Below are 21,694 nucleotides of genomic sequence, written 5' to 3'. Positions count from 1 at the left end.
AGTTTGTTTTTGTTACATAAATTTAACCGCAAAAGAATTCCTGATCGATTGATGCCAAAACCTCGAAAACCTGATTATAGATGACTGCAAAATAAGCGCTCAAAACCTGACCACTTTTCCCTGGTTTTCCCTGGTTGAATTACTAGATTTTCAAATTCAGGGGCCTAACTTCGATATAGACGTTAGTCAACGTCAAAAATACTGTACCATTGGCATGCGCGTCCCAAATGGTCTCGAGGTACGATGCTGGCCTAACAAGCCAGTCGTCGTAGGTTCTAGTCTCGACTCGGAAGAGACTGTTAGTGTCAGTAGGATCGTAGCGCTAGCCCCGCAATTGTCCTGTACACTAAACAGTCGGCTGCGAAGTCTGTGTATAGATGAACAGAAGTCAAGTTCCGAATCGGAATGTAGCACCAAAGCTTTGCTTCTATCTTCAATAAAACTTACAGCTGAGAAGGCACTACTTACATTGTCAGACCTTAACTTTCATTGCATCTGTTTTTCTTGAATCCTCTTACTACGGCGTACGATCGGTTCTGTATTTCCCGCATCGTCGTTTTCTACTTCATACTTGCATTCTTCTTCGTCACCTTCTTCGCTAGCGTCTGAAACATCAGCCGAATCATCTGAATCATCAACTAAACTAGTACACGAAACCTCAAATTCCCTCACGCCCGAAGATGCGATATTCTGGTACATATAGGTCTTCAACCTCGCTACCAGAATCTTGCGTATCCCGAAAAACAGTTTGGCTTTCATCAAAAACCACTTCTTTTGAGATAATTATTCTTTCCGACTCTTCATCCCAAAGTCGATATCCATTCTTGGCATATCCGACAAAAGCCGATCTTCTACTTCTGCCGTCCAACTTCTTACGTCTTTCTTTTGGTACCTGCCCAGACGCTAAGAATCCAGAGATTCGTAAACAATTTAGTTTTGGATTCGTGCCAAATCACATCTTAATAAGTGTCATCTACTCCTTCAATTTGCGAGTAGGGGACCGATTGGTCACATATGCAGACACAAATCTGCTTCACCCCACAATTTCTTAGGCAAATTATTTTAATTCAACATCGCTCTCGTTTTATCTAGAAGAGTGTGATTCATTCTCTCTCGAATGGTGTTCTTGTGTGTTTGCCAACAACACAAGAATGGCATAAGCTCAGCTTACACTGAACATGTGATTGTTTTTCTAAGTGTAAAACATCAACCATTCGCTGAGAAAACAGTTTTACTATATTCCTATAGCCCAAAGTGAAGCGGGCTATCGACTTTACCAACACAAGCAATTTCATCATCGTCTGCATCAATCATCAATTGAGCATAAAAAGCCCACCGACTTTCTTCCCAGAAACAATGATTTCCAGGGTTATCGTTATCGCGATCATCGAAAGATATACATTTGCCAGCGGATACAAGTCTAGAAACGGATAGGAGATTGTATTGCAAGTTCGGAATAAAAAGCAAATCGTACAACGTATATCTATTTATTTTCTCCGGCTTTACAACAACACTTTTCAGTATTACTGCTCCTCTCTCCAGACCTACTAGCACTTTGTAGTTGGAACTGCCACTGGATTGACAGCCCAGCAGTCTTTAATGACTGCATCGTCTCCAACCATGTGATCGCTCGCACTTGAATCCACGATCAGAGGATCACCTTGCAGGTCGACGCTATAGGTTCCGCAACCCGTTTGAGTCCAACGACCAAGCCGCGCTTAACCGTAAACTTCTTTCGTCGATATCCAGCTGAGATAAATCCCTTCACCGGACTCAACGAGCTGGTTGTTGCCCGTTTGCGTTCTGATGGGACTTGTTCCCTCTCAGTCACGCTCATAAGAGCAACATTTGCCAAACCCCTGTTGAGCAGGCGATATCATTTCGCCCTGGTGTGACCTACCTTGCCACATTCGAAACACGTCCGAGTCTCCTACATCCTCTTCTTCCTGGTATCCAGAATGGTAGTATGCTTCCCCGGGATAGCGACTTACAGGGTATTTATTTTCTCGCTTGCCGAGATGACGTCACCTGCTCTTTCAATCTCCTGGACGCTTGTGGGCCTTAACAGCTCCATAAGTTACGGTGGCCCACTGTCCGCAGGTTATACAACCTATGCCGAATGTTCAACAGCGCAACTCGGCTATAAATTTAATTAACAGGGGATCCATTATAAGACCCCGCCGGCTGTACGATAACATAAATTGGACCTTGTACAGCTACATTGTGTCGACGAAGCTCCGATCCCAGGGTGGCCACTCTACCGGGAAAAAGCCGGGAATTTCAAATCACCGGGAAAAAAAGACGGGAAAACCGGGAAATTAGGCTTCAGGCCGGGAAAATCATCCTCCTTCATGTCTGCCGTTTCATTTGTTCAACAATTTCTGAAGAAATGTCAAAATAAAAATCTGTTTTTTTTTAACGATGACCTAACCGGCATAATTTTGCCGGTTATGGAAAAGCTGGTTGTTGGTTTTCGGCCAAAGTCGACGGCGGCTTCGCAGCAAGATCTATGTTAAATAAAATCAAGCTTGATCAGGCGGATAAACATAGTTTACTGTTCCGTAACATATTTCGTCAGATTTTTAAAGAAAATGGTTAAAAACATTCTGCTCTTACATATCCTATCATCTTTTAACGTGAACAAGGATCGCTCAGTTTTGAATCAGATGGAAGAAATTTTGATTGCTCAAAACATCGTATACGAGTTCTTGTGAAAAGTGTTCGACAATGGATCGGGTAGAATTCAATCAGAAGTCAGATAGGACCGGCACCTTCGAAGCTTTATTTCTAACCGGACCGGAACGGAGCTACCCGGGTTGTATTTTACGATTTTTGATATAATTTTCAAGCAGCACATTATATTGCGGATTATTTTATTTGCATTTGCAAGTGACATATTTTAAAGAGGATATATATATATATATATATATATATATATATATATATATATATATATATATATATATATATATATATATATATATATATATATATATATATATATATATATATATATATATATATATATATCAAATAATTTTACAAACTGTGTTCGTCTGTAAGGTACGGGAACTAGGTTAATATCTGCTGAAATTTCATCAAATCTGCAAATATAGCACTATGCCCTAAAAATTTTGGAACGTAACGATTTTCATTCATATTTATAAATAAAACAATCGAGTAACATGTACTTTAACACTTAATAAATGATAAAACATGTGCATTTGATATGATATGAATGAAACTTCGCATTTGCTTGAGACTAGAAGACACTTGACTTTTTCGTAGATATTCGGATCATTTGGACTTAAGCAACATAATTAAAAAAAGCGTGTTGGTTCTAATAGATGAAATCATTAAAAACTTGTATCCCAAAAACTTCTACCAATGTTCTTTTCGATATGATTTTTCACGCGAATTTCGGAATTTCCGCTCGAAAATTTTGCAAGTCCCAGATTCTAAATTTTTCGAAAAAGAAAATTGTTTCGAGATAACAGTTCTCAACATTTCATGAATTTTGCATAAAAATGCATTTTGCATAAAAAAATAATTTTGACAATTTCATATGCATTTTTTCATTGGTCACTCTGAGGCTCTTCTTCACAAAAGCCCCTTGAGATGAGATAAAAAGGGCAAAAATTGTGCAGCAGATCACTATGAAGGTACTTGCTAACATAAACATGTGAATATTGCTTTTTTCTCATATGTTTAAAAAACAAAACACCGGGAAATATTACTAAATATCGTCGGTAAAACCGGGAAATCGAAAATGGATTTCAAGTGGCCACCCTGCGATCCTCAGCTCCAACTAATATCACCGAGCTCACGAAATTGATTATTGAGGCAGCCAATGAGGAAACCCAAAAGGTGAGCCCAAGACCTGGGAGAAAAACCCTGCCCTTGTGGTCAAAGAACATAAAAAAAGGTTAAAAAAAGGAGGAAAGCACTCAGAGCAGCAAAGCGCTTATCAGAAGGTCGCCCGCATAAATAATAGGCTACCGAGGCGTACCGAACTGTTAGAAATAAATGCAGACAGGCTATCCGTGATGCAAAGAAAGCCTTAAAGGAGAGATTTGTGGATGGTATTGATGAATTTTAGTCTCCAGCAGAACTATGGAAAATAGTAAACTTACTTTACTTTACTTTGTTGGCCGAAGGACCTTTTACCGGTCTAGAGCCGAACGGATTAGAGATTTCCAGCTTATTCTGTCTTGAGCAGCCGTTCTCCAGTCACCTTGTACACCAGCAAATTGTACATTTTGTTCCACCGAGCCCGAGGTCTGGTTCCCTGCTAAGGATAGTTTTCGGTGGCTCTCTCGTAAGGCATTTTGGCTACATGTCCTGTCCACAGGATACCTGGTACAGCTCGTGATTCATGTGGCTGTGTCATCTCTCCAATTTACCGCCAAGTATCGGTTGCAGAGCTTTACGCTCAAAAACTCCGACCACTCCTCGATAAGGTTCCTTCAACGTCCATGTTTCATGTCCATAAAGGGACAGCGAGAACGGTTCCCTCTTAAAAGGCCTGGAGGGCTCATCCATGGTCCTACGGTCGATACCGATGATATTAATGTCGTCCGCAAAACCAAGGAGCATGTGAGCTTTCGTGATGATCGTTTCATTTCTTTGCACGTTTGCTTTTCGTACTAGGGACCCCGTAGTAGTAGCTTACACTCTAGTAGACTGCTTTGTTGACAGCTTGGCCATTGATAACTATACTATTGATTTTATCAGATGAAAAAAATATTGTGCTTGGTCCACAAGACACCACGGTTCCAGAACTATTGCAGATTGCCAATGGAAATATACTGGTGATGACGAAGTTGGATACCCCAAGCTAAAGAACCTCGCAGTTGTGAGCAAGAAATGTTTCGCTTGTACAACAAAAAGTGGATACGAAATACTTTCCCTCTAAATTAGCGACACAGTAGCAAAACAGAACTGCCCGAGATCCGAACCCGCAGGCTTAAGACCAATATCTCTAACGAAGACTTTCCTACATCGAAGACAATAATACTGATGGTTAATCGACGCCTCAACCACTTTCTTCAATACTACAGCTTGCTAGACAACAGGCCACATGCTCTTCGGGCTGGCCACGAAACCAGCACGTATTTCGCTTCATTAGAAGAATGTTTGAAGAGGGCTAAGGCATGCTGAAATCATCTCAGTCGATATATATACTCTATATTTTCTCACCATAAGGACTTTTCTAGTCCATGTCGGTGATACATGATCTGCAGTTGAGTGCGAAGAAACCGAATTCCCCCAGGGCTCAGTACTAGCTGTGGCATTCTAATCTAATTATTATGAACACAGTTTTTCTCCAGCTACCCAAAAACATTTGCATTCTTATTTAAGCAGACGATAAGCTTTTTAAGGCTGTATTATACTCTGACCAAGCGTCAAATATTTATTTGTCACTTTGCGACAGATAAAAATTTGGTCAAAGATAAATGTTTGCCACACTCCAATTTCTAAATGTGACAAACACAAAAGGTCAAATATTTGACATTTGACCATTGGTCAAAGAGTGTGATACAGGCTTAATACACACTTAGATTTTATTGCCGATAACTCAACAGCTAATAAATTCAACGAAATATTCCACAATCAGGGATGCCACATATACAGATTTTTCTGTATTTTACAGATTTTTGAACTGAAAAAGCAATACAGAATCTGTATTACAGAATTACAGAATATTGCCAAAAATACAGATTTTACAGATTTTTCGTTATGAGCATGAGCATAATTGACCGCCCGCGGTTGCTACTCCGTTATTGCCAGATCAGCTATAATTACACAGAGAACCAACAGATGATGCTTGGGACCAACATGCATCCTCAATGTGTAAAAACTGATGACCTTAATCTTTATATTAGGCAATACCAGCGCCGGCCGCATCCGAATGCAGGTAAAAAAAGGAATTTGTATAGGAAAATGTTGACGTGATACTCGCTTATTGGAAGCCGAGAACACCTCTGCACTTCCACGAGAAATCGCTGGGATGTTGGAGAAAGGGCAAGGTACACAGCAGGGTTCGTTTTGGTAAACGATGCGCTGGTTTCGAGTGTCGGGTTCTTTAGAACAAGTATCGCGCGAACAAGTTCATTATATCCGCCACGATATTCATCATGCGATTCGAACTTATTCAGTTTTACAATGTAACACCGCAACAATAAACCGTACGCAAGGATACTGGACCTTTGATCAAATTGGGACAACTTGAAATGATATGATATCTCCTCGTAAGGTGATCCTCTTTACACCGAAATCTATTGCGCGTTGTTGATCTATCTGCAGATAATTCGACCTCATGAAGGTATCGACGCGGAGTCACTAGGGGTTCGGTCAACCGGAAATGTTCTACCTAACAGATCGACCAACGACGTTTCTCGTACACACTTTGTCTGCTCTAAAAAAAAACGATACGATCCCGCGAAAAACCTGAAAAACAGAATATAACAATGTTGCGCGCTTATTACGAAAACTAACCATGAGTATATTTCTTGCCAAACATCGCGATCCTCTGCGTACGACGCGAGCGTAAGATTTCACAGATTTTTTTGTTATACCAACGAACTGGAATCAATTTCAAAGGTAGAATTCGATTCGATTTTCAAAGTTTTGTAAAAAAAACAACATCAGGATTATGTATGCTTCGTTCAAGTCACATTCCATTTCTTCTTTATCGATACCTACATTATTATTATTATTATTCAATAATAATAATAATAATAATAATAATAATAATAATAATAATAATAATTATGTAGGTATCGATAAAGAAGAAATGAAATGTGACTTGAACGAAGCCCGAAAACGAACGTTTCGAAATATTTGTCAGGATTTCTATTCAAAATTCGTGAAACAAATTGCAAAGAGGTGCGATTTCACCGATCCTGTTATAAAAATGGCAGCTTTAAGTAATCTTAAATCGTTCGTGAAATTGGAAAATTTAAATGATGTGATAATTCCCCAAATTCGTAACAATAACTGACTGACAAGGGCTGTCTAACGAATTTCGCACGCTTGAAAAAAAACTTTTTGACCGAAAGATTCATTGAAACAAATGACTTAACTTGGGCTGAGCTGTTGAACACCATTAGGCTGGATGGTAATTTCAAGTTTCTATTACAGATCATTTGTGAGAATTTTTTATATAAATCTACACTCTTCGGTTTGTTTAGAACGCATACTTTTAATATATAATTTAAACCAGAAATTGCATGGCCCCTAAGCTAATGATCTCAATTTTAAAAGGTGAAAGCTACGTTGCAGAACAAGAAGGAGATTCTAATATTAAATTAACGAAAACTTTAAAAAATAAATTTAACAAAAACCTGTATGAACATCATGTAGAGAAGAATGAATTTGTTTAAATATGTTCTGCAAGTAATTTTTTTCCATCCAAGATTCTGAGTTTGCTCAATACACATTAAAAAACACAGAAAATACAGATATAAATGTGGCAACCCTGTCCACAAGTTTCCGGCAAAATTTTAGAGAACATCGGCAAATGAAATGTCAACGCTCGCTCTGCTTACGGTAGACCGATATATTTGCCGAATGTTCGTAGAAATTTATTGCTGACATCCGCAAAAATGTCGCCGAGTTCGATCAGCTGTTCGGAAGCTTGCCGAGATAAATTAAGTGTGTATGCTCAGAAAAGATTTTCCCTGTGTAGCGCAGGAAAATTCAAACGGCTGACGTGTGGTCGTAAAATGCTATAAGGCTGTAAGATGCAAAGGAACTCGATATCCTGCGAAATTGAGTAAAGAAAGAAATCATCATTTTTACATTATTTGCAATAAATAAAAACAAGGTTTTAATGTTTGTATTATGGAAATGGAGTTATTCCCATCAAAAGTACACACTTAATTTAGCTCGGCAAACTATCAGTAATACATTTCGACGAACATTCAGCAAATACATCGATCTACCGTAAACCATATGCCGTTTACTGAAGTTCTTGAAAATTCTGCCGAACATTTGTAAGACATTTCAGTGAATTTATCAGCTGTTGAGATCTCGGCAATAAAATCTAAGTGTAATAGACAAGAGGTTGACCATAAAACTTTTCCAGATGATAATTGTCATGCAGTTGTAATCTGTCCCGCTTAACGTGACATACTTTTTTTAGTTTACGGAATGTTGCTCGCAAGAAGTGAAGAAAGACATAATTGGGTTGTTTAGCTATATCAGTTTTTTATATCATCTGAAAGATCTGCATTTTCTAAGTAAAACGTGATTTAAAAAAAAATTCTATCGTCGTCCTTCGCTTCTTAAATCACGATTTAAAACTGCTCGAAATCGCTACAATGACAGTTCGCCCATATACCAACTGTCATTGTAGCGATTTAGAGCGATTTTTTATTCTTCATTTAAAAATCGAAGGATAATGATAAAAAGTTTTAAAAAATCACGTTTTGCTCAGAAAATTACACATTTCAGATGAAATATAAAAATCGGAAATCCGTGAATAGCTAAACAACCCAATTCTAAATTAGTTACCATTCCCAGACGTTTGGAATTTATATAATGAAACTTCAACCGTTCCGCAAAAAGAACAGTTACTTGTACCCACCGTTTACGCCCACTGTGTGAAAGTGGGTGTTGAAAAAAAAAGAAAACAGCCCGCAGCAAACATAACGAAATGTCAAAATTGGCAGCTGCCTCTGAACTGATGGCTGCGGATGCGTTGACGTATTTTGATTTTTATTTAGCATTGAGTAATCTGCTGCAGTTTTCCCTTTAAGTTTTGTTCGGTGGTGTGCTAGTGCATTCTAAAATGAAAAAGGGAAATCTTTTTCCCTCTGGGTCGTAGGATTATAGGAAAAAACTCTTGTACACGTTTTTAAACAGTGCGTAATCGGGGCATTTCACCATCAGTGAAAAACCAGAGCATCTCGAAGATGAGGAAGAATTAGGAAGCATAATATGGAGTGTGATGAACAAGCGAAGAATATCGGCAGCTGGTGTGGTGCCTCATCATCCGTGCCGTAAGAAGATCAGTGGAAGAGCGAAAACGAAAAACAAAAGAATATTTGGTGAACAAAAAGAAAACCGAAAAAACCACGACTGGAGAGCAACTCCAAGTGTACATACATATAGGAGCATTATTATACCATAGTGGCAGCATCACGGTTGAAAAGTATAGGGAGAGACCACGGCAAAGGTGGAAGGCTGTTTACATATCTGTGTTAGTCAGGGGGCCATCTCGTAAAGGTGGACTTTTTTGTTGACCCCAACTCAGAGTTGTTATACATACCTATGTAGAGAGAGTAAAAAAAACGAAAGGACAGAACTATCGTTTTAATCATCGCGTTTCGTGTGCGCATTTTCAGTTGAACGGTGAGTTCTTTCATTATTGTTGCGCTGCCGAGTCTCGGAATAATGTTGTCGCGCAAGAGCAAGGATAAATCCATCAAGGATGGAGTCGTCGGAAAGTACGTCAAGCGGGACACGCCACCGGAGATTCCGAGTAAGTAAAAAATGCTATGTGTAAGACTGTGAGAGATTTTTAAGCGATTTCATTATTGCAGTAATTAACGTGTTGACTAGTGAATCGCAGGGGAAGAATAAACTGCTTAAGGGCAGAAGAAGTTCACAGCAAGCGTTCGGAGGAAATGGGAATGTGGGTCAAAATAACAACCTCTATATGCCCCTTACGCCAACGAACACCAATGTGAATAATGTGCAGAAATTTGGCAATATCAAAGTGACGGCGTCGATGGGTGGTTTAGGTCACGAGGGAAAGTACACGCCGAGTAGCAAAATTCCCAACCTGGCGCAGAAATTTGTAAATTTATCGCTACACAACGATCAGCCTAATATTTTGAATCCTACCACCAGTGTGCTAATGAATGCCAATATCAAAAATCATCCCCTGCAGCAACAGCAGCAGCAGCCAATGCTAATACCAACAAAACCTTCGAACCTGAATCTTGCTGCCACGATGAACAATATGAACGGTAACGATCGTCAGAACAACAATAGCCACGGAAACTACGTTGATATCGAAACGATCGACCAAATTCTAATGCAGCAAAATGAGGCAGACAAAGCGGCCAACCAGTACCGAATCCAGCAGCAGATTCAGCAAGCTCAACAGCAGCAGCACCTCCATCAGCAGTACATTTCGAACTTCGAACGCAAATATTCCTACAACCAGCTGCACCACAACGCAAGCAGCAACAACTTTCGAAACGGGTTCGAAAACTACGGTAATCTGCTGAGAAATAACAACCCTACTGGAGCAGCTAGCAGTGTTAATCTTGCGACCAACGAACAGCAGTCACCCTTTGCCCGTCAATACTCGGCACGCCAGCAGTTGCCAGCCCCAAAAGATCACTACCACATTTACGAGAATCCTACCCAAATCAATCGGTCGGAATCACCAATCTACAGTAACACCAACTCGGCGACAGCTCTGTATCAAGGCTACAGTAACAACTCCTCGCATCAGTCACTTTTCACGAACATGAACAACACAGCCAGCAACGTAGCAGCGGTTTCGTCTTCCATCAGTTTTCTCGCAGCTCGCAGCCAGCAACCCCAGCCACAACAACCGCTTTACTCCAACGTGGAAAACAGTGGAATGACCTACGGGGAAGCTTTGCTCCATAATGCTCGCCATAGTTCCTCGAGTGCCGTACAGCAGCAGCAGCAGCAGCAAGCCACCGCAGATAACAGCAACGCAACCGTCGAAGAAGAACTTCCACTGCCGCCTGGCTGGTCTGTGGATTATACACTTCGTGGCCGCAAGTACTACATTGACCACAACACCAAGACAACCCACTGGTCCCATCCGCTGGAACGGGAGGGACTACCGACTGGCTGGGAACGACACGAATCAGCCCAGCACGGTACCTACTACTACAAGTAAGTCCTCACATCTCACATTATCTCATGCTAATAACCAAATGTTTAATTTTGTTCAGTTGCATCACGGGCCAAGCCCAGGACAGTCATCCGTACTTGACATCGTGCTATTTGCATCACGCCACCCCGGTAGAGATACCCCGACCACTGATTGCGTCGCATACCCATTTTACACCGCACAGCGCACTGGTGCCGGCGAATCCGTACCTGCTGGAAGCGGTCCCCGAGTGGCTCGAGTTTTACGCTAAGTGTAAGTGCTAGATATGTTTGTGCTGCCTATTCGTAACTCTTTGTATTGCTGCTCCCGACAGCGTCACCGGAGAACGACCACAAACTCAAGTGGGACATGTTCCAGCTGCAGCAGCTGGAAGGCATTGCCGGTATGCTGACCAAACTGTTTCGCCAGGAGTGCCACATGATTGTGGTTAAGTACGAAACGTTGAGGTAAGTGATTATTAATGGTTTTACTTTCTAGATTAACAAATTCGAGCTTAGCTCCAGAAGTTTGTCTGTCATCAACTGCAGACAGACCACTTCTTAATCATTAGTGAAACATCACCCTCATAGATATTTTTTTAAATTCGAAAACAGAAAACCATTCGAAGGGGCTGAAGAAGATCGAAGCAGGTCATGGTCGAGTTTGGAAATGAGAAAATTTGTTGTTTGGCCCAAATTGAGTTTCAAGATTTCGGTTTACCTAGAAAATAGTAACTAAAATTTCAAGTGATTTGTTGTACATTTAAAATTGTGATCTCGTTTCGTGTAATGTAACTATGAAGCTGTATATAAGTCGGGTAACCCTCTCTGTACCATGGTTACTCCAGAGCACCACATATTTGGATGCAAAAAGTCTTCCGAAATATTTACCAATGCTACTCAAAATGTATAAATATAATCTTGAACAATATACAATATAGATATAGAACAATATAGATTCGTCAAGAACATATTTATGCATTTTGACTAGGATTGGTAAACATTTCCGAAGGCTTTTTGCATCCAAGCTTATCGTACTCTACAGTCATCATGATAAAGAGAGGGTTATCCTGGTGGTACCCCCAGCCACCAACATTTTTTCAGAGACTTAAGGGGGGACCCTACTCTAGAAGGTCGAAAAATCATGAATTTTCATATTTTTTTTGGCTGTCTAGAGTAAAGTGAAGTGTTTGGCTATTTTGGCTATTGATTAAGGTATATTTGAAGATGTATTTTCCATGTCGTGAATGTAAATATAGTGAGTATTACACTGTTGGCAGCTGGGAACGTGGATGCTCTCTCCAAATCAGTACCTAACTGGTGGTAAGTTTTTCTCAGCTTCTAGTAGACCGATCGGGCTGAAATTTTTTTTCAGTATAGGGTCAGAATTCGTGAAACGGATCACTAAAAATCGCGATGTCTAATTTTTTCAAAGAAGTATTAAAAACTTCAAGAGTCGCACTCGGGAAGTTGATTTTCCAATTTTTATTGAATTTGAGCAAATTTACAAGTTTTTATTGTCATTTGAAATTTAGGTCAAAATTGTTTTTAAATAGACATAGCTTTAAAAATATTGCATCGAATTTGATGAAATTTTCACAGCAGATGCATCCTGAGTTGTAGTTTACGAAAATATTTTTTTTTTGAAGAAAAAGACGTAGCCGTTTTTGAAAATTCCAAAAATTGCCGAAATGGCGGCCATTTTAGTAAAAAAATTGTTTTTTTTTTCATGAAAAATCACTATTTAAAAAATCACAAAACATTGAAAAACTCAGATATCAAAAAACGGCTACGTAACAAGTTAGATAATCCATTTTTACATGTTAAAAAAATAATTCAGCAAAATCAGTTCAGTAGATGCTGAGAAAAATTTACCACCAGTTGAAAAAACATGGTTTCGAGAGAAACGCTGCTTACAGCGTAATCCTCACTATATTTGTATCCAGAACGTGCAAAATATATCTTCAAATATACCTTAATCAATAGCCACAATACCCAAACACATCACTCTACTCTAAGCATCCGAAACAAAATACGAAAATTTATTATTTTTCGACTTTCCAGAGTAGGGTCCCCCCTTAAATTAATTTTCTTGTAAACATAACGTTGAAGCGACGATTCAAGCCACAAATGACCGACTTCGAGCCACCACGTGGTTGACTTCGGCGGTGTTTAACCACAGAGCAGTGAACAGTAAGCCGAGTAGTTCCACCGAGAAGGCGAAGCCAAAACCATGCAAGGCATGCCGGCGAACACATCCAAACAGCAGACGTCATCCTTTTCCGTTACAGCTTTACTTCGGTTCGAAGACAGTAACCACGCTGGCATTTCTGGATGAAGGCGCCTCGATTACCCTAGTTGGGAAGTTACTAGTAGACCAATTATGGATTGTTGGAGTTCCTGACTGGTTAACTATGACCTGGACAGCGGACACAACTCATGAAGGGTTCCGCACGGGAAAAATCGCTAAACAGTATGCGCAATCGAAGCATCTTCCCATAGTATCTTACTCCGAAGCCCATCCTGGTCTGCTGATCGGAATTTACAACATCGATGTCATCGCTCCACGGGAGGTTAAACTAGATGCACCTGCTGATGAACTGGGATGGACCTTCTACGGACCAAAGAAAATAGGTTCAATGCCGGGGACTGTTGGGATTCCACGGCATCGTCACGAATGAAGTCATTCACGGTCTTCTTTAAACACAGTATGCTTCGGAAGAATCCGTGTATGCGGTAAAAAGGAGCTGGAAAGAAGATAAGCGGGCGGGACGTACGCTGAAAAGTACGATCAAAAGAATCGGTGAGCGGTTCGAAACCGGCCTTCTCTGGAAGGCGGACGATATCATCTTTCCGGATAGTTTTCCGATGGCGGTGAAGCGCATGAAACAGTTACAGAAGAGCCGCAAGTGCCGTGTCTTTGAATTCGCAACTATTGACGGGGACGGTTCTGCTTATTACGTTGGTGACCGTTCTCGCTGGTTTCCGGAAACACAGAAATGCTTTTGGTGGCGACACGGGCGAGATGTTCCACCAGTTGATCACAGCCGCCGATAGGCAAGCACAGTGATTCTTGTTCAGGATGAACAAAGCCGATCCTCCGAGTGTCTACATAATGGACGTAGCGATATTTGGGTCGATATGCTGAAAAATAAGAATGCAACGAAATATGCCACAGAATTTCCGTAAGCTGCGGCTGAAATCATCAAATGTCATTATGTCGATGACTATCTGGATAGAGTCGAGCCAAAGAAGTCGCGATCGACCAGTCAAAGGCAGGATTTGAGATCCGCAACTGGCTTTCGAATTCCCCGGAGGTTCGCCGGAGTCTAGTTGAAAAAGAAGCTGCTCAAGATGTCCATTTCGGTCGGGTGAAGTAGACTGGGAACGAAAGAGTGCCGGGAATCATCTGGAGCCCTAGTCTGGATACGTTTTCGTTCTCAACAGAGCATCGCGAGCAACTGTAAGAATACCTTACCGGCAACCGGCGACCACCAAAAAAATAGTATAAACCGTGCTTAGTTAGATCTGTTTCCGATTAACACAAGTTCAAGTATTTCGTCGCATTTCGGATCGGCGAAATATTGGAACTAACAAGACCGGTCGACTGGCGATGGGTTCCGTCAAATCGAACGCTGCGGATGCTCTGACGAATCCGAGGCCTTCACAAGCTGGGCCAGCTGTACAGACTTCGGAAGAAGCCCGAGCCTTTATTCTACATCACGATGTGAAGCTGGTTCTAGATGGATGAGATTACTGATCTGTGCGGAGCTTTTGACAGAGTTTAAACCGCTGCAAAGAGACGAATAGGCCTTAGCTGAATCTGTTCTGTGGAAGCAAGTACAGAGCGGAAGTTTCCCAGATGAAACGGCCACGCTGTTGAAAAATCAAGACCGACCACTCGATCTAACATACTCTATTTTTTTTCTCAATTATTTTATTTCAAATTTCATTTGGCATCGTGATCTTAATAAAAAAAAATTAAAACTAGTCTTAAGTTGAAAATACAGTTCGCAAGCGTTGTCTAAACCTGACACAAGAAACATTAAAGTCTAAGACGTGATAGCCTTTTTGAAGACGTCTACGTATAGTTTATTGTGTCTCGTCTTCAAATAAATATCGTACAGACTAATTTTAGCTTATTCTAATTCCAAATTCTATTTTTAAAAGTCGTTTTCGTCATACCCAAATCATGGAGGTCACTGACATCATTATATGCCTTCAGACATGCATTATATGCACTATCACGTCCGTAGCTAGTTCTGTGGAACGGTAAATTAATCGTGGGATAACTTCGGAGGATTCGCGGGGGGACATTAAAATTGATGTGCTGCAATAGTTCTGGACAGTCGATGACATGTTCTATTATGTCGAAAACAAACAATCTCTGCAGCTTGATTCGACGGGCTGCGAGAGTTTCTATGTTAAGAAGCATGGCAACGCGCGGTGTAGTCGGGTAAGTTTACCTGATCATTCCACGGTAGTTGGCGTAAAGCATACCGAATGAACTTCTTTTGTATCCGCTCTAACTTCACGGCGTGCGCTAGACCTGAACTGCATACTCAAGGATGCTCCGAACCAATGCACAGAAGAGGGTTTTTAGAGTGTATTCATCAGTGAAATGGCGCGACTGCCTTCGAATGAGTCCTAGCACTGCAAACGCTTTGGCTGCAATGATTGAGACATGATCATGAAATCGCAGTTTCGAGTCTATCGTGACTCCTAGATCGCGAATAGAAGTGACCCGCTCCAGCACGTTACCATCAATGTAATATGTATGGTTTACAGAGTCAGAGCGTCTTGTGAATGAAACAATTTTGCACTTCGCTGCGTTCATTTTCATGCCATTTTGGGAACACCATAGTCAAAGTTCGTTAATGTCGTCTTGCAAAGCCAGACAGTCCAGAGGTGACGATACTACTCTATAGAATTTGAGGTCATCAGCAAATATCTGTTTCTGAGACTTCAGTTTAGTGCATATGTCGTTCACAAACAATATAAATATAAGCGGACCCAGTACGCTTCCCTGTGAGACACCAGACGTGAGGCCGAACTCTTTGGAACACACGGAGTTCACGCAGACTGAGGCTTTACGGTTAGTGAGGTATGAGTGTAGCCATCCGGTGACGTGCTCTGGAAACCCCATACGTTTGATTTTTTCGATGGCATAATCGTGTGGAACAACATAAAAAGCCTTAGAGAAATCGACGTAGACAGCATCGACTTGTTTTCTGCTCTCAATTTCTGGAAATAGTGCGTTTGTACAACAGGACAACGTACAACGTTGGAGGTTGTGGACCTTTGTTGCACAAACCCGTGTTGGTATTCTGATATAAGCGCAACTCGATATAGCATGACATGAACAAGCGACTCGAATATCTTTGCAAGTGAGCATCGGTATGATTCGGTATGATTCGTGCGGTTTTCCAGACCGTTGGAAAGATCTTCGATGAGAACGATAAGTTGAAAAGGCATGAAACAGGCAGAGCCAATGATGCTGCGCAATTTTTGAGAAGTAGTGGCGGAAGACCGTCCACTCCAGCGCCTTTTGTGGTGTCGACATTTTCCAGTGCTTTTCGAATCCTCCAATCGAAAACCGTATTTCTGGTAGACTTATGTCATACGAATTTACACTCTGGAAGCATTCGGGACGAATCACAGGGGACGTTGTACTATAGACACTTTGGAAGAAGTCGGAAAATTATTCAGCAGCTTCATCAGCCGTATTTGAGGTTTTACTCGCATGTTGTAAACTGGACGGTATCCTAGGGCCAGCCTTCAGTGACTTTCCATATTTCCAGAAAGAGGCCGGATTTTGCTTTAGGTTTTGTTATATATTTTGCAAATACGCCCTGTGAGTATCAGCAAGGAGATTCTTGTACGTAGCTTCCATATTCCGAAGCACACTGCGGTTTTCTGGGGTTTTCGACTTGAAGCTTTTTCTCATTTTCCGAAGCATGTTCCTAGAGAGGCGAAGCTCGAGAGTCCACCATGACCTGCGAGTTGATGCGTGGGGCGCACAACGTACAAGCGGAACGTGTGTGTTGATTACCTCAAACAGTTTACCATAGAAAGTAGACATGTCAAAATCGACGGATTCGTAAACCAGATGCTGTTGCCAGTCGATAGAGGCAAGAGCATTATTCAGCACATCAAAATCGTACCGCCTGAAATTTAGCTCCATTTCTAGTGTTGACTGGATCGTTATAACCGTATACGGTATTTCTCGATTCTGGTAAAAAAGGAGGCAGGTCGTTAGGGTTGCGCCATGGAAGTCTTGTTAGCGCACGACGGACAAATTTATATTGAACAGATTCGATTTACAGAACTAGGGCTCTCTATTGTTCCCTAGTTCTGTAAATCGAATCTGTTCAATCGCAAGCAGATGGGGTCAATGAAGTCGTTCGCCATTTTCAGAACAAAACCTAGTTGACGATTGGCCTTGTTGGTTATAGCGGAATTATGCAGCTTTTCTTAACTAGGCGCGGTTGATTGAAGTCACCCAACAAGACGACTTTTCCTATATCGCTAAACTTTGCCACAGATAACAGACATCCAAGCTAGAACGAAAAACTCCAGAAATCGTGTGTAAGATTTCAAATTCTTACTCGTTTGGAATGCTAACGACATCTTCCTGCAACTTGCGACTTTAACCACTTTAGTGATGGCAGCGCTGGCTTACGGTCAAAGCTGCCAGACGCATGAAAATTCTTACAGATTATACAGTTGCTGTTTATGCAACGATATAACATAGATTTTGTGAGGTTTATGTATTTATTTTTTCAAACCAACACTAAAACAAACAAATTTATCGCAAATATACAGAGGGATTGAATAAAGAAGTCGATAATGCACACATTACGACTGCTCAAAATTTCTACATTTAAAAACGGCAACCATTCTCATTGCGATAATATCGATAAAAGCTGGAAAACTATCGATTTTATCGAATCATTGACCACTAAGGCTACTGACATACTGAGGCGTCAAATGAAGCGAAGCAAGAAGCGTCGCAAAAACGTCCGAGCTACTTCTTCGAACGTCTATATAAAACGCTTAAACCGGTCATACTGGAGCGGCAAAGACGCGTCGATAGAGGCGGCGAAACAGAACGAGTAGTGTTTTGACGCGCGTATATGTACGCGGTAATACCATATTCAGACTAAATCTTTTATCGCCAGGTGCTTTATATTTGTTTTGTTTTGGTTTGGTAATTTAAAAAAGCAAATAAAATACATTTTCGTTTAGAAAATGTTAAAATGTTTAGAAGAGGGTTGTGCAGTAAATCCATGTTTAGACTAAACCTGATATCGCCAGGTACTTAATATTTGCTTTATTTTGGTCTTAAATCTTAAAAAAGAAAAAAAAGTAGGATAGAAAATACTATCGGGAAAAATTTTCAGGTCGTCGGGAAAATAGCACTGATATTATTGATTGATATTGTTGAGTTTTGATTCTTTGGTCGCGAAAATGCAAGCCGCTGAGTAACTAGCTGTGCTCACATGGGTTATTGAAATCCTAACAGATATTATAAACTAGTTGAACGTTGCTCAGGGTCAACGGGTTTAAAATTCAGAATAATTTCTTATATTTTTTACTACGTCTGTAGCGCAACTCACTTCGGTAATATTATTTTATTTCATGAAAAAATCTCTATGTTTACTAAAACGTAATTTTCCGTGCTTGAAGAAGCAAAAAAATCTTCATTGGACGAATTCATATTTCCTTCAAACAAAACCGCTACTGGAATCTAGGAATATGACAACACAACGCATTTGCGACGCTCGCTCCAGTATGTCATAGGAAGCTTCACCCAACGCTTCTGTTTATTCCGCTTCTCAAACGCTCAACGCTTCGCTTCATTTGACGCCTCAGTATGACAGTAGCCTAAGTGTTCTTAGCGCCACCATAGAGTTCTCCAAGCGAAAACACACGAACACTACGGCACGGCCCGCTTTACACTGTATATTGAAATTTGTGAGAGTGTGAATCAAACTAGGTAGTTTTTTATTCTCTCTTTTAGATGACAGTTCTCACAGGTGACAAAAAATTCTTACAGCTAACAAAAAAAATCGAATACATCGCACTAATACAATCGCGCCTGGAGAACTCTATACTGCGTATTGCGACATGCTAAAAAACCGTTGCGTCTTTTTACACATGAAGCAAAGTTAGCTTGGATATCTGTTATCTGTGACGTTGCTAATTTTAGAGACAGCATCAATATGGAGGCTTTTATCTAATGGGAAGAACAGTACACCAATGAAAAGAGGCAGTGGCTCTATGGCTATTTTTACCCAAGGGTATCCAGTGTTGTCAGCGGCCATGAACTGGACAATAGATGACGCACATATCCGCTTCACGGCTATGAGCACACCTCCGCCCGATTGATGCTGGCTGTTGGAGGCACTACGATCAACACGATAGACGCAAAAAACTTTGTTGAGCTGGCACGATTGAATGCGATCGTCCAAATTAGTCTACGTGAAAACTTAGTTGTTCAACTCAGTGGAAGATAGGAACAGTTCATCAGTTTTAGTCCTGCGGCCGTTGGTATTCTGGTAGTATAGATAACAGGAGCGATTGCGGGTCGCTGGCTGGAGTGGCTCGGCCGCGATGGTTGTCCCCAAGGGCTTCGACAGTGCTGGCAGCAAAATTATGTCCGGGTGTCAGACAGGAGAAAGAGAAGCTCGGTCGTTGTAAGCGAGAAGGTCTAGAAACATTAACGATTAAGTGTACTAAGTGCTAAGAAAATCTGCATACTTGCCTGGATTTACATTTCGGAAAAATCCCATTAAACACAGGGCCGGTACGACTGCTGATCGCTGGTTAGAATGGCTAAACTGTGATGGGTTAACTTAACTCCTGAGCTGGACCAGAACGGTGTCAACAGGGAAGGAAGCCGAATGGAGGCCACCTAAGGAGGAGGAGCGAGGATGATCCGGAGGCGCACCAGGCATTATTGCGAGAAAACGCTGGAAGACGGCTATGCAAGAGAAATACGACGCGCTGATCAGCAACAAAACCTGGACGTTGATAGAACAACCGAAGACAGGGCGGCCATGAAATGCAGATGGGTTTTCAAGAGAAGCCTAAGCACTGGTTAATTGAAGCGCGAAGGCATAGGAATGGAGGATGTCATAGTAGGCGGTTGGGTGCCACGTTTGACGTTTGTCCATGGCGCGCTCCCAAGTGATTGGTTTATTGTACACACAAAAACGTTTCAAGAAATGTAAGAGAAAATTAGTCCTGCGTAAAAAACAACAAATTATTCCTGTGCTATAATACTAAAACTCTGAGCTATCTAAATTCGTAATCTAACGTTCTTTTCTTATTCTATCTTTTAGGATAGCAATCAGATCGATGATGGAGGAGAAAAAACGACTGGCTTATCTAACCAGCAACGATTCGAACGCCTAGACAGTTTTCAACCGGTTTCTTTCCGAAAACAATAAAAAAAAACTACAATACAGTGAAGAGATTATTGTGCTAGCGCCTTACACAATTTGATTTTAAACGATTTGTTAGTGTTTTTTTTACCATGCTTTCAGTAACGGCTTAATTTAATGTTTCAAAAAAAATGTGATATCCAACAAAGTTCCTTGGTAACTAGGAAAGTATACTAGTGACGTATTATGAAGATCACGAAAGCCCGGAAATAGCTCTTCATCCAATGATTGACATAAATGACAATAACTAACTTTTACGATTATCGTTGTTTCCAAACATCACAACAGTGTAGTTATGAAGTGATTGCAAAGCTAACCCACGATACGAGGTTCGAACCAATCACGTATTTTTGGAAAATTTTATATTTCATCAAGCATGTAGCCTGTTAGTAACTATTATAGAACAGAAATTAAAATCATGTATCTACAAGAAAAAAACATTGTCTTTCACTCTACGTGCTGTTCTCAGGTTGGTCCTCTCGAACAATTTCCATGTCCTTGATTTCGTACTCGTCCTTTTTAGAAACCCCTGCGAACTTCATGACCCGCGCATTTTGTACGTTCAGCTGCTTCGCTATCCGGTAAGCTATAAAAAAAATAGACAATCAATGATGGCGATCCAGGTGCCTAAGCCTTACCTTGTGGCAGAGCGGCATCCTCTTCCGTTTTGTATCCGTAATATTTAGCCCAGTCATTTTTGCCGTTGTAGATCTGGTAGGCCACGAAGCCGAGCGCATTCCAAGCTAGCAATCCGTACAGGATGCTTAGCCTGCCCTTCCAGAGAGCGGCTCTGTTAATGGGCATCGGATTCATGCGTCGCCGGATCCACCGGCGCAGCCAGCGTGGCTGCTGGAACAGGGTCATACTCGTTTGCTATTGATAGTTACCTATTACTCTCGGCTATTGTTAATTCACAAATAAAATTGTATAGCTTTTAAACTGATATTCACTTGCATAATCAGAGATGTAAGCCGCTTTTGTTTACGTGCGTTGCGGATAGATCAGAGCAGCCAACAATATGGATTTTTCCGATTTTTCTTAAACCATATGTTCGATCTGTTCGATAGATGCAAGGGATTGGTATGGTAGCCTTTAAGCGTAACGCACATCTATTTCTGTACCGTTCATCACAAAACTTCCTTTTATGCCGTCACAATTCGCTTTTATTTGTTTTGGGGCACAATTTTTGTTCAAAATAACACTTAGAATACCACATCACATACAAACATTTTGAAAAATTGCTCAAAATTATCCGATATGCTGTCAATAACTGCAATCAACATTTGGTCGGTTTGCCCGAATCAACATAAGATAAGGGTAAACCGACCATTTTTCGGGTGCCAGTGCCAGTGATGTTGGTAACGCGTCAAATGTATGGTAGC

General features: G+C 40.9%; 2 protein-coding genes across 2 annotated transcripts; one reads left to right on the top strand and one right to left on the bottom strand.

Moving 5' to 3' along the window:
* Window positions 1-8,672: 8,672 nt before the first annotated feature.
* LOC129727438 (scaffold protein salvador) lies at window positions 8,673-20,750 on the top strand. The gene is made up of 5 exons (XM_055685283.1): window positions 8,673-9,487; window positions 9,549-10,887; window positions 10,947-11,137; window positions 11,199-11,331; window positions 20,211-20,750. Exons 1-5 carry the CDS (start codon window positions 9,400-9,402, stop codon window positions 20,281-20,283), a joined length of 1,824 nt encoding a protein of 607 aa, XP_055541258.1. The 5' UTR covers window positions 8,673-9,399; the 3' UTR covers window positions 20,284-20,750.
* Window positions 20,658-21,317, bottom strand: LOC129727443 (uncharacterized). The gene is made up of 2 exons (XM_055685299.1): window positions 20,951-21,317; window positions 20,658-20,898 (listed from the first exon to the last, which is right to left on the bottom strand). The coding sequence occupies exons 1-2, from the start codon at window positions 21,174-21,176 to the stop codon at window positions 20,765-20,767; spliced, it is 360 nt and encodes a 119-aa protein (XP_055541274.1). The 5' UTR covers window positions 21,177-21,317; the 3' UTR covers window positions 20,658-20,764.
* Between the last annotated feature and the right edge of the window lie 377 nt (window positions 21,318-21,694).

This window comes from Wyeomyia smithii, chromosome 1, assembly GCF_029784165.1.
Source record: "Wyeomyia smithii strain HCP4-BCI-WySm-NY-G18 chromosome 1, ASM2978416v1, whole genome shotgun sequence".
Classification (NCBI taxonomy): Eukaryota; Metazoa; Arthropoda; class Insecta; order Diptera; family Culicidae; genus Wyeomyia; species Wyeomyia smithii.
The sequence above is the reverse complement of the archived record's forward strand: the minus strand, read 5'-3'. Positions and strand labels throughout refer to the sequence as shown.